We start from the raw sequence: 14,112 nt of genomic DNA on the forward strand, positions 1-14,112 counted from the left end.
GAATCTAACTTCCCCAAAGTAAATTACACAAGTCTACAAACATGAGATCCATCAATGGAGTCTGGCGTCAGTTAGTTTTTTTTCCCGGAAAGGGGGATGCCCACAGAGCTAACCTGGCAACCCCGCCTGCCGGTCTGTTCAGTCGTTACTGAGGGGAAGATGGTGGACCTGGCGACAACAGCGTGCTCAAAACTCCGTCCCAAACACTTTGAAAAATACTTACTATCTCAACCTGGTATTAGATATAGATTACCTGGAGACAATCATAGATAATACATTGTGAAAACTGTTGAGGCAAGTGACTTTTTTCGCCACCGGACAAAATTTATTCCAAGATTTGAAGAAGGCGGAGAGTTGCAGAGCGCGGCGGTGGTTGTTGCTGTTTGTAGAGGACGCTAACCAGCGTTAGCCAAAGTGTCAACAAAAGTGTGAAAGAGGCTGGAATTTGGGGAGCTTTTTACGTAGCTGTCCAGATAAACCACGGAGAGCATCCAGCCGTCTGCTGCTGCTGCCTTCAGCTGTCAGTGTGTGAGGAGCTGACAGTTGGACTGAGAGCGGGCTAACTTTAGCTAGCTTACCTACAGCTAGCTTTGTTGTGAACTAGCTGATCAAAGCGCTGCTCGCGATGCCGCGGAGTAAAAAGGGGAAACGTGGCTCTAGTAAGCCGGGTAAGTAGCATTTATATGTGAAACAGTAGCTATCCTGCCAACTCGCCCTCTAGCTTCGGGCAAGAATCCAACAGAAATGTAATGACTGAATATGTCAATTATAGTAAGTTAGTATGAAAGTAGTTTTGGTATCTGTACCATATGGCATGAACGACAAAATAACAACCTATTACATTAACTTTAGCTACCTGTAAATTGTTTTGCAGCATGCCGTCTTCATCCATGTGGCTTATAATTGGTGCTTCAGTTTATCACCTGTGTTTTGACATTGATGTGAAAGTGACTCTGACACTTAAATGAGCTTATGTACCAGTTGAACAAGTGTCCAAGAAAATGTGAAGCATTGTTAAGGTTCACTGAAAGATTTTCTGCTACCATTCAGGACACTGGGCTGCTAAAGCTACACTTGTAGGGTTAATTTTAACCGCATGTTATTTTTAGCGGCGGTCTCTTGCCACTTAAAACCGCTCAGGTCGGTGAGAAATGTGTTGAAGAAGAGTAACCCAGTGCAACAGGGTCTTCCAGTACTGCTACACATGGATTGGCGTCGCTTAAGTTGCAATTAAGTTGCTGCTTGTTGAGTCTGACATAACTACACGTTTTTTTTTAATGTACAGTGTACAGTAGTGGTGCGAGCCATGCATGTGCCTGTAAGGGCGTTACAACCCTCTCACGTTTTAAGGAGTGACGCTGCTTGGGAAGCACACACGTGCATCGCCCAAATGCACACACACGCGTTTACTTAAGTCACTTTTGGGGTATTTACATGGACTTGTCATTTCTTGGAGACTTATTTTAACCCTAACTATAACCCCTACTTGCCTAAATCTAGGTTTTTGTCCCCAGTTGCACAAGCCGTCCCCAAATCAACTGGTCTTAAGTCTGGTGTGTGTCCCTGAAAGTGACTTAAGTCATACACACACACAAAGAGAGAGAGGGACAGGAAAATGCAGAATTGTCCAATAGGAGTATTGTTTATTGTGCATGGGGAAAATTGAGCTCACTTCTTTTGTTTTCTTCTCTATCATGGTCATTCTTCCATCTCTCCCTTTATCCATTGTTTTTAATCTATCTATCAATTCATTCATGCATCCGTCCACCATTCCTTCTACAATCTATACACCCTATCTTTCATTCATCCATTCATCCCCTCGTCCACACATCACGTCCAGGCTCTCTTCGTCAGGAGGTTCTTCAGCTGCAGCTGTCGGCTAAAGGCTCGCTGAAAGGTAACTCGTTGCCCCTGGCCTCACCTTTGTGACCAACTTGAGGCTTGTTCAGAAGCTCTTGAACATTACTTCAGTGCATGCAGTAAACCCAGCAGCAACTCACATGCTTGATAACCCACCGTGTGTTTTTTTTTCCAGCTGCACTGAAACGTTTTAACTCTTCCCACGCCGCTTACTTTATTGACTGACTGCGTGGCTTTACCACAGCCTCAGAGACACGAAAACACACTTCATTGTCTGGGTTTCTCCAGTCCTCATGCATGTCTTGAAAACCGTAAGTTAACGCTTCACATTCATGCTGAGATTGATGGCTGCTGTTTAAAAGACGAACATCATAAGACTATAAAGGAAGTTAATCCATATCGAACATCTGTCCAACCTGTTCCACTTACAGTTGGCCTCTAACATCCAGTCCTGCTTCATCGTCTAGTTAATTTGGTTGAAATCTCTCCAACTCATCCATCCTCTCTTATCTGTGCCGACACCAGAAACATTTGGAGACAGTCATTGCTTCCTGGGCTGACTTAATTCTCTCTCTCTCATGCATCTGTGCACAAAATGTCCTGTCTGTGACATTTTTTTTATACCGTTCAAATCACCACGGTCTATGATATAACTGAGATCCAGTTTTTAGTAGAACATTGTGCCATCATTGCTCTTTGTGACTTTCCTGGTCCACACTGCCTAACCTGCTGCCACGTGTGTTTATTTTTAATGCCTATATTGCCTATATTTGACAGTCAACAGTGTAGAGAGACAGGAAACGGAGAGGGAGAGAAGGGGGTATGACGTGCAACAAAAGTCCCTGGCAGGAATCAAACCGTGGACATTGCGGTTATGTGATATGTGCAGTAACCATTAGGCTACCAGGGTGTCCCGAAGTTGTTACATTACAGATTTCAGCTTTAATATACTGATTCCCAGTGTTTTCCTCCTATGTTGTGTCTTTGTGTGTTCTCCTTATCAGTTATCTACTGTATATATTGTGTAATTTATTCATTTTATGTGGGGCCTCTTTTAATTGTTTGTCTTTGTGGTTTAGTGAGACAACAGCTTGTCTGGTGCTGTTCATGGTGGAAGTGATTTTATTTTCAAGACCCAGGTTTGTTCCAAGGTCTGTCTACGGAGTAATTTAGTAGGGCTTTCAGTATTAGAAGGTTGATAATCAGATTTTTATGTCATAAAATTAGAACAAATGGTGATGGGTGAGAATGAATAATGCCAAAGTGTGAAATTTGTTGCGTCATTTTCCAAACTGTTAGGGCAGTATTACATAGGGAACCCCACTGTGTTTTGCATTTAAAGCTTCTTCTACCAGGCCATGGCCAGGGCACTCATCATGCTCCCTCCCCTTTTGGCTCAGAGCTCTGATTTGTCAGTCAGCGGAGCCTCTTCTTTTGGGACTGTGAGTGATTGCTATGTAAGCATAAAGTAGCAAAGTGGAGATGACACGTGAGTTGTGGCAGGGTAGCTCATACTTACCATAAATGAGCTGTGTGTGTGAGCTGTGTGTGTGTGTGTGGCTGCGGGGGGGGGGGGGGGGATAACCTACACAGTGGCCATGGGTTCAAGGATGATGACTGGGAAATCACTGACTGATATAGGCCCACAGAGCGCGTTATCTGAGCTGTGAACAGTAGATTTCTGAACAAAAGAGCCTTCAGGCTGTTTATTGCTGAATATTACATAAGGAAAGCAGGGTTGTCAGGGCTGCATTCAGGTTTATCTTGTAACAGTGAAAATGAATGAATGCACTGGAGTCCCTGATGTTAATGTAGTCATGTTAGCACAACAGCACCGTTTCCTTAAAAAAAAAAAAAAAAGAAGTAGTTTAAAAAAGTTTTCTCTGATTTACCTATTTCCTGTGCTTGTCTGGTTTCACAGATGGCTGTCAGTATTGAAAAATGTAAATGACAATCACTGTCCACTAGAACTATAAAGTAGTTGATGTGATTATTTGATCTAGCTAACAGTTTTTTAGTCTAGCATATTAGTAACGCTCATAAAGTTCAATCTGAAAGCTTTTCGATTTTCCAGATGTCAACGTTTTCTACAGAAAAACAACTTTTATGATTTCCGAGTCAGTTGCAGACAAGAGGTATTACTTTGTATTGCCGGCTCAGCACATTAAGCACCCGCACATCCAGTTTTACAACTGACTGTGTAATATATTGATGTGGGTGAAAAGGTAGCTATTAATAGGAACACATCATGCAGCTATTCACTACTGTACAGTAGAGCTTTGTCATGGAGCTATTATCCAGCTGTTATCCAGTCAGTTCAGTTGTAAAATACATCTCAAGCAGCAGCCAACAGTAAGAGGTTCAGGGTTAAAAGCTACGATACACAAACATCGGGTGTAACAAATGTTACTGCTACTGTCACCATTTTACCAGGCAGTAGCAATTTCAGCAGAAAAGAAAGAACTTTTAAATGATCGTCAGGTAAATTTGTCAGCCGAAGCAGAAATGCAGCAGTGTTTGGCTTGTAGCTGGAGAAAACTTCCACCCTGAAGCTCCACTTCTGCAGTGTAGTGAAAAGATAGAAGAGAGGATCAGACAACAATGACTTTACAACTTTTCAAGTCAAATACTGAACTTGTAGCCCAGTTTACTCAGTTTACATATTCTGACCTCAAACAGTACTGGATCCAGTTTTTCTGGTTTTTCTTATTACCTGGACACAGGTGGACAAAGCAGTGATGGTGTTGCTAGTTACTGTATATTTATGTTAAGGCACATGTTCACATTAAGACATAAATACATATATATTTGTGTGTGTGTGTGTGTGTGTGTATAATATAACATAACACAACAAAGTAGATACATGTATTTAATTGAGAAAGTAACTAATTTATGACTACAACCCCCAAGTTGCACTGCTGTTACAATAATAGTGACCTCTGGGTCACCTTAACCGACCTGATTGACCTGAGAACATGAGAACACACACACAAATACACATGCATATACACATACACACACACACACACACACACACACATACATAAATATACATATACACAAACACACACATACATACATACATATATACACACACACACATATACATACATACATATATACACACACACACACACATGTATATACACACACATATATGTAGACACACACATACATACATGTATACACACACGCACATGTGTATACACACACACACACACACACACACACACATAGACTGACCATTCTGGATGGTACACACTGGATGAATGAATAAATGAATGGTCACTCTGGTGACCAGTAATCCCACCAACAGTAGAAAGTCCTGAGCCAGCAGTAGTTTGAGGGTTAGCTTAGCTTAGCCTGGCTGGCTTTTACCACCCCCGTCCTGTTCAGACTCTGTGTAACAAACTGCCACACACACACACACATACACACACACACACAGGGTAGAGCTGAGTGGAAACATGAAAATGCAAATTACACGTACTAATAAAACATCAAAGATAACAGAGGATTGCCTGATGTAAAAGTTATCTGCTGTTTCCTGCCATTATGTCCTGTGTGGGTGAGATTGATAGTAAAACCCAGAGCAACCACAAGATCCATAAAATGACACGGCGAATTTATAAAATACATTTAAATATATTGTAGTCATGATAGTGTAACAGGTCTGATATTATCATCTTTGGTTGCATGTGAGAGTCACCTTGCATAGCTGTCATCACCCCAGAACACAACCTTGCTGGTGAGCTTTGTAAGTCAGAGGAGGAGGAGGCGGCTTTTCTTCATTTGTGAGAATCAGTCTTGTGTATAAACCTTTTCAGTGTCTCAGGAGGTGGTTCGATGCTTCATAGAAGACGTTAGTCAGTCCTCAGTCTTGGCTCGAAGCTCTTGCTGAGGTTTGTAGATGACAAATTTATATTTGCCATTCATCCCTGTATGTGGTTTGAGTGAGCGTGTGTGTGTCTGTATATAAGAACTCTGGTGGTGTAAAGTTACTGACAAAAAAAGACAGCTGAGCAGAGTAAGCCTTACAGTCAGCTTCCCTAAACCTGCCATTACTCACCGCTGGCGAATGGAAGCCAACCGAGCTCCAGTTAATTTTGGCCGATTTGTTTTTATTTCACTTTAACAGTCAACCAGCTGTCATTTTGAGGCTTTTAGCATTTTATAGAAATCATAACTGACTGTTAAAAATCTGCCCTGACATTGTACCATGAAAGCTCATCCAATAAGTCAACGCCCCAAGTGATCATAGAATAGAAACAACCAAAAACTGACCATCACATGCTGTACAAAGGTGTCATTTGTTGTAGGGTTATTTTTTGATAGTTTATTTTTTGATACATTTAATAGCATTTCAGTAAAAGATGCTATTGTGTCATCTCCATTGCATTTCAGCCTGATAGAGACAATACAGAAATATTAACAACATTTTGAGCAATAAAGGGAGAAACTGACTGTTGCTGCTTAACAAAACTGTGGCTTCTCATTTGGAAACTTTTAAATATATTTTTGACCTAGTGCTGCTCAATATTTCCTGCTCCTTGGAGCTTTTTTTGTACCCAGTCACTGCCCTAACAACTGCTTGTCAGTCCTCACCATACCTGCCACGATACAGATACTCAGCATTGTCCACACCAGCTGATTAAGTCACCTCTCACCCAGCAACAGTCACGCAGTAGGACTGTGGAGCTAACTTGGCCGACACCTAAAGCAGCCTTCCTTAACTCACATCATGATTCATGAATGATTCAGTCACACATGCTGCATCGATAAAACCTGAAAAAGCTTTTATGTTAACACAGAGTCAAAGTCAAAACAGGAGTTTCAAGTTTCTTTCTTCATCCAAATATATAATCTTTCTTGCTCTTTCCTTTCTTTCTACTTCTGTCCTCATATCCCTTCTTTCTCCTCATTATTCCTTCCATCTCACCTTTTTCCACATCTTCCTCTTTTTTTGTCTCTCCAGGTATTAAAAATGGGGTGAAGGGAGAGTCGGGTGCTAGTGACGATGAGCTGATGTCTGATATTCTCAGCCACTACAGCAGTGCCAGTGAAGGCACCTCTGTGCTGGACGAGGGCACAGGTTTGTACACAAACACAGATGCTACGCACACGTCTTTTGGCATTGTTTATTTTAGATAACAGCCAAGGTAGAGATTCATCCACCAAAGGAAATAAATGCAACCTACCTTTTATAATGCATTTTGATTCCTCTTAGCAACAGTTTTTGAAGTGATAAAGTAAAACTCAACAGGAATTACTTGACATTTTCCCCTAAAATAAAGTATTAAACTTGCATACAGTTACGAAAATCCATACAAATCATTTATGTGTGTTGAATGAATTAACACAGGAGGTGAGCAGGTGGATGAGCAGACTGCCCAGGAGGAAACAGAAGACAAACTCAAACAATGCATAGACAACCTGATGGATAAGAGGTGAGGTGTTGTTTTTTTTCCTTTCATCAAATCAGTATAATAAAAATAGGGAATGTCAGGAAAGACAAAACAAGGAGACAAATGCAAAGAGACAGTGCAACACCAAAAGTAGAAAGTGATGTTACTGAAAAACCTTCCCATCAACACCTTTCTCTCCTCTCTCTCGGACTCTGTTTATGTCTCTCGCTCAGTGCGAAGACTCGTCTCGCAGCCCTTGAGTCGTTGCGACAGGCCTTCTCCTCCAGAGTGCTCTATGACTTCCTGATAGAGAGACGCCTCACTGTCAGTGACTGCCTGGAAAGGAGCCTTAAGAAAGGTGAGACAAAACAGAAGTGGCAAAAATGTAAAGAGCTGTATTTTACCATGATCATTATTTCTTTTGTGTTTACACTGTATATACAGGTGATGATACACACGTATATTTTGTATAAATTCATTTAGAGATCATTATAGCCTTGTCTTACCTCAAGCACTAGCGCTCAGTGTCTCAATGTGCAACATAATGTCATTATCATCGACAGTCACTGATAAAAAGAAATAATGACTTTAATTTCCTCCTCCTCTTCCTCCATGCGTCCAGGCGGCGGGGAAGAGCAGGCAGCAGCGGCCACAGTCTTCGCCCTGCTCTGTATCCAGCTGGGGGGCGGAGACGAGGCAGAGGAGGGCTTCAAAATGCTTCGCCCCATCCTCACCACTATCCTGATTGACAACACTGCCAGCATAGCAGCCCGCCAGAGCGTGAGTAAACGAATAAACCTTCTCTCAAGTCCTATAAAACTTTGGGATTATCCTTTACTGATAACATCTCCTAAAAAAAAAAAAAAAAAAGTCTAAAATGAAGAGTATAACATGAAATGCATCTCTGCTCTGAGAATATTTATGTGCAAATGCTGGATCAAAAACGAATCATATGGGGCTGCAGCTTTAAACCCAGTCGGGAACATGACAATGAAAGTTGCAAAGTAACAACAACAAATCCAAAAAACATCTGGTTCAGCCAAGAGTTCGCTGAATGTGCATTCTTAAATTTCCCCCTCCCAGCTGACTTCACGCACTGTTGTGTAACAGCCAAGTGAGTCATAGATTAGACATTGTGTTAACAACATGAAAAGGAAATTCCACTGAAAAATGTTTGATACGTCACTTCGGCCTTAAACTTAAACTTATACTCTGGTTGGGGTTGTTGAGCAATTTCTCTTTTAAGCCTTACATTTTAAGTGTCATGATAAACTTGTCACCTGCTATTTTCTGCCCACGGTATCAGTTTTAGAAACAAACGGAAGACTTAAAAACACAATGCTAGACAGAGTTCAGGGGACTCTTGAGGATGACTCTCACAATGTGGCATTAACAGCAGCCAATTTGGACCATGGGGGTCATGAACTCTATCTATTGTTTTCTCAACAGTTGCCAAGTTGATGTTGAAACCAAGTTATTTACACCTTTTGAGCTTTTCTGAACTGAAAACATGAACTGATCAGGCAGGGTGGAATAACAATTTTAAGGTTGACCAAGTTGTTGGGAAAAGAAATGACATTAGGATCATGTTTGCAGCCCTGATGCAGTGGTCTTATGTGTTCTTACTTAAATATTTCAATGTTAGCAAACCTCAAGTTGTGTTAGTAGTGTGAAGAGGGGTCACAGCTTCACTTTAACTCTACTAGATTCTGGTTTGTTTTGTTTTGTTTTGTTTTTTAACTTTTCTTTCATCTGTCTCCATCAGTGTGCCAGAGCTTTGGGGATGTGCTGTTACGTCTCTTCTGCGGAAGACGGAGAGGTGAGAACAATCCATCATGATGCTCACGATTCTTCAAGTCTTGCAGGGACTTACAGGGAAATATCTGTACCTCAGGAAAAACTGTAGTTTGACTGTTGTAGTAAGTCTGGACAGTAAGGATTAGTTCAGAGCTTTCAGTCCGCTCTTCATATAAACAGAAATATATCAAGCAACAAAAACCATCTAAAATTTCCCTGACAAAATCTAATCAACTGTGGGTCCAAGGCTCTCTTATCTGTTGGGATCTCGGATGTTAAATCACGACATGATTAGTTAATTATATTTCCTGCTGGTACACATCAACAGTTTGTCTCTCTCACCCCTCGCTGCATTTTCTCTTTTTCTCTCTCTCTCCGTTTCCCCCTCAACACCACCACTGAACTCTCCCAGGACTTGATCAAGTCTCTTGCCCTCCTGGAGAGCGCGTTTATGACCTCCTACCCCAACAGAGAGGGAACGCTGCCCACACCCAAACCTGGCAATGCAGGCCTCCACACCGCCGCCCTGCAGGCCTGGTCGCTGCTGGTCACCATCTGTCCTGCATCCAAACTAACTGTGCTGCTTGACCTGTGAGTGAAACAAACTCCAAATGGAAAAAAAAACCCAACAACTAATCATGCCAGAGTGTTGACATCCAAAAGTGTGAAAATCCTTTCTCCTCCCTTTCATGTAAATCCTCTTGCTGCAACTGAAGTGGATTAAAAGGGTGGATTCCATAATGCTATCAGTCACAAAAAATGCTGCAACAGCAAAATTCCTCTCACATGACGTGTGCTTGTCATGTCACTTGAGGGAAAGATGTTATGAATTCTGTCAGTATGTGGTATTTTCTGTGGTTGAGAAGATCAGTTTAATGCACTTTTATGGTTTGGAGCTCTCACATGATGGAGTTAAAGACACAAGTAAAGACTTTAAGACACAAGTATCAGCTTAGCGTTTTTGGATTTTAAAATCACCTGCTGTGTACAAGCGTCAGATATGAACAAATATTAAAACAGCTGCTTAACAAATGAATGAAACTCAATCTGTGCACTTCTGCTTTCCTGATAAACATTCTCCGTTCTCAGTTTGGTTTAGTTCCGTTAAGCTTGATGACATTTGAATAAACCATCAACAGTGACTAACAGCACAACTAACAGTGATTCTCTGCCTCTGTCTCCCTCCCTGTAGTCACCTCCCCAAACTGCAGGCGTGTCTGCAAAGCAGTGACGTCAACTACAGGATTGCAGTGGGAGAGACCATCGCCCTGCTGGTGGAGCTGGGACGAGATATAGACGAGGTAAACACACACACACACACACACTCACACTCACACTCACACTCACATAAACAGCTGAGTAGCTTTGAGAGCAGGCACACAAACACACCGGGGACGGCTCATATGCAGGCTGTAAAACAAAAATGTGGTGAATCTGAAAACAAATGTTATGTAAAGGACACTCACACATACACACACACACACATACTGCTGATACACATGTATGTATCCATCTTTTACTATTACATTCATTAAAATGATTTAAAGACAATCCTGTTTTTAGTGTCACATTACTGCACTACAGTGTTGTCATTGGTGTGTGTTTGTCTGCAGGAGTTTGATGTGGAGGACAGTGAAAGTCTGTGTGAATGTCTGAAGAGTTTAGCCACAGACAGCAACAAACACCGAGCCAAGAATGACAGGAGGAAACAACGCTCTATCTTCAGAGAGGTGCTACATTACATAGAGGTATGTTTTTTATAGCTCCAGGTAACACGATTGGGCACGATCGAAGTTCCGCTAGAAGTGTAAACATCACTGAAAGAGGGTTTACTCATGTTTCTCTTTGCTGGTGGAGATTTTTTCTTCATCACCATTTTGACTTTGTGACGTCTCCTTTTTGGTCTCCTGCAGAATGAGGACTTCACAGACGAGAAGATCAGGTTCGGAGTGGAGAGCATTTACATCGACAGCTGGATGAGGAGAAGAATCTACGATGCGTTCAAAGAGATCCTGGAGTCTGGAGTCAGACACCATCTACAGGTCAGGAAATGCACTGAAGCCCACACCAAACTCAGTTTTGTGTGGGGTGTTTGTCTCCAAATCCAGCATTTTAGTAAATTTTGGCACCTTAAAAAAGAAATGCTTATTTAGGTCCTTGGTGTGCAACATAAGTTTACATCTCAGCTACGTCAGTTAAAGGTAGAGTCAGAGATTCTGGAGAAAGATTGTTCAATATCTCCTCACAGTCCACTAGCTGTCTGTTCTGTTTGTGCGCTGAAAAAAAAATGGTGTTCATACACAGCACTGGCTCTATAAATGGGAAACAAAGTGTCTCGGACCAAGACACACAACACTGTTCCAGCCAATCAGCAGGGGGCATTCGTGCTCATGCACAGTACGAGGGGAAGTTATCAGAGCAACTGTCTGTGTGAGGACTTGACAGTCTCCTCTAGCCCCTGTTGAATGGTGGGAGGACTGGTGAACTGGAGACAGAGAGGCTGTGGCCAATTCACATAGAAAGCCTTTTCTCACGGAACAGATACGCTTCCATTTTATTAAAAGTATCAATCCACACTGAATCCCAGACAGTCTCACAGAGACACCTGGTGTTTTTTAACGCTCTGAGTCTGTTTCTGTCGTGTTTAGTGAAGCGTAAACTGAGCAGGCAGCTGTTTAAATCACACAAATATCCTGCTGTATATGTGTTTTGAACTTTTAACCGTATCAATGAATCAATAAATACAAACACTGTTGATTTCTTCCCGAGGAGCTGACATGCAAACTATTATGGTTCAGTAAGTGTCTGCAGTCACTCAGCCTGGTGAAGGCAGTTTGTCCGACCGCTGTCCTCTCGGCTCCCCAGGAGCTGCAGCTGACAGAGACGCTGAACGCAGGTCGAGTGAGAAGTGGAGCTTTTGAAGGAGCACAAAGGGAGAGGAGTGTATTTGTTTGGGTGTCTAGTTCAAATATCAACTATCTCTCTCCAGAATGACTGACTTCACCTTTAAATACTGCATATTTTAGTAGATGTTGAGGGTGAAAAGTGGATTTATTGACATGTTTCACATCCAGCCTGATCTACTTGTGTTGTTCTCTCACCTGTGTCTGCAGACTGGAGGTCTCATATTAAGATAAAGATGAAACAGTCAACAATCAGTTTGACCCATTCTCTCTTAATTTTAGTGTTTGTTTTTTGTTTTGGTGCAGTTCAACCCTCTACTGAGAGACATCTTTGGCCTCGGCCCTCCACTCATCCTGGACACTTCTGTCAAAAGCAACAAGATCTCACGATTTGAGAAGGTAACGGCGTCTCTTCTGGTTGTGGATCTCAATCCTGCACACTGGAACAATCTGACCTTGGAGTTCATGATTGCATTTTTCATTATTTTTATCCCTGTCTTGCATTTGCAGCTGCAGTTTAGCTTTAAATGCCAAAAAATAAATAATAATAAAAAATCATTTTCTTCAACAGCATCTTTTCAACTCAGCTGCCTTCAAGGCCAGGACTAAACAGAGGAACAAGGTCAGGGACAAACGGGCTGATGTCATGTGAGAGAAGGAAAAGGAGGAAGAGGAGGAGGAGGAGGAGAAGACTGGGATGGACTGAATGGACGAGTGAACGAGGGATTCCTTGAGCCGTATTGAGATGGAGACAAAACGATGCCTTCAACTCTTCAGCTGTCACACACACAAAGACTCAAAAAAAATTTTTTAACAGGGCTTTTTCACTTGTGCTCTTCACCTGCAAATTAATTCAAATTAATTAAGACATTTATTCTTGGCTCTCACAGGAAAAGTAAGTTTTTACCACCTATTTATGCAGAGGAACATTCTGTTCCTAGCAAGCATCTGCTGTCGCTCATTTTTGACACAAAATTTAGTGAATTGCAACAATCCGCTGTGTTGAGTGTTGTTGACAGTATTTCCCAAATACCAGGTGGATTATTAACAACGCTAGACTTCTTTTTATGTGGGATTGAAACTACTTCATTACACAGTAGAGAAGAAATGCGATCTTCTGGAGTAAGAAACCAGAAAGGTCTTTTATCAATTTTATCAATAAAAATACAAAGTAAAGTATTAAGTTTCACTGTAAGAATCAAACATTTTGTAGCTTTATGGTACATTTCAGATCTGTGGAAGCCCTCCATGTTAGCGTTACTGAATTGGTGCTGATGAGTATCGTAATGATTCCTCATTATTCCCTGAGTCGTCCTCTGTCTTTTACACACAGAGAGGCTACTCCAGCTGCCAAAACCAGAAAAACTGACTTTACAAACAATGCAACCTAAATGAAAATGTGTGTGGTGTTTGCGTGAGAAGTGTGTTTTATTTTTTATTTTTATTTAACATCATGGAATAAAACACTTAACATATAAACAAGAAGATGCCTAATTAAAAGAAATGAAATGTCATCTTTCGTATTGATATTTTTTGAGAGGAAAAATACATTTTAACCAATTCTGGTTTGTAATTTATTAAAAGAGCAGTACTGTGTGATTTTTAAGAAACTTAAAAATGCTAAGGACTGTTTACAGATACAATTATGGGATGAAGATGACAAAAAAGAATTTCTGTGGGTTTTTTTCATGTATATTTTTAATGCAGGTTGGTGGGTCACAATCTTATCCATGCGTATGTATTGCAGATATACTGTACAAAGGGATTTATGGTAAGATGTGTACTCGAATCATTAGATGCATTTGAATGATTTTCCCTCTGACGAGCAGTAAATACATACAGGCCACTAACCAGAGCTGCTGATCAGAAGTTTGGTCGACAAAGTTAGCGTCTAAAACACAGTGTGCTTTTGATTGTGGCAGCACTACCATTATTTTAATTTTTAGTGTTTTGATTATTAAAAAAAGCACACCACTGGGCTGCCTGGAAGTTTCAGTTTCTCATCTACTGCCTGACCAAACTCTCTGATCAGCAGTTCTGGTGTTCTGGCACATGGACAGAAGATGGATCAAATGAAATAAAGAGTATTTGAGCATTCACTTTGTGTCTTTTGTCATTCTGAACAGTTTATTCTGAAAGATGTTTCT

The 14,112-nt window shown here is 41.2% G+C and overlaps 1 protein-coding gene across 2 annotated transcripts; it reads left to right on the plus strand.

The window, feature by feature from the left end:
- Positions 1-118: 118 nt before the first annotated feature.
- ifrd2 (interferon-related developmental regulator 2) lies at positions 119-14,064 on the plus strand. 2 transcript variants are annotated; one of them, XM_044352018.1, is made up of 13 exons: positions 119-668; positions 1,841-1,897; positions 6,836-6,952; positions 7,223-7,307; positions 7,499-7,623; positions 7,888-8,045; positions 9,031-9,084; positions 9,475-9,653; positions 10,255-10,363; positions 10,676-10,810; positions 10,976-11,104; positions 12,272-12,364; positions 12,537-14,064. In XM_044352018.1, the coding sequence occupies exons 1-13, from the start codon at positions 626-628 to the stop codon at positions 12,615-12,617; spliced, it is 1,365 nt and encodes a 454-aa protein (XP_044207953.1). In that variant the 5' UTR covers positions 119-625; the 3' UTR covers positions 12,618-14,064. The 2 variants fall into 2 exon arrangements, with proteins under 2 accessions (XP_044207953.1, XP_044207954.1); XM_044352019.1 differs by lacking the exon at positions 1,841-1,897 and having other exon boundaries at positions 121-668.
- The last annotated feature ends 48 nt before the right edge of the window (positions 14,065-14,112 follow it).

This window comes from Thunnus albacares, chromosome 5 (assembly GCF_914725855.1).
Source record: "Thunnus albacares chromosome 5, fThuAlb1.1, whole genome shotgun sequence".
In the NCBI taxonomy this organism is placed as follows: domain Eukaryota; kingdom Metazoa; phylum Chordata; class Actinopteri; order Scombriformes; family Scombridae; genus Thunnus; species Thunnus albacares.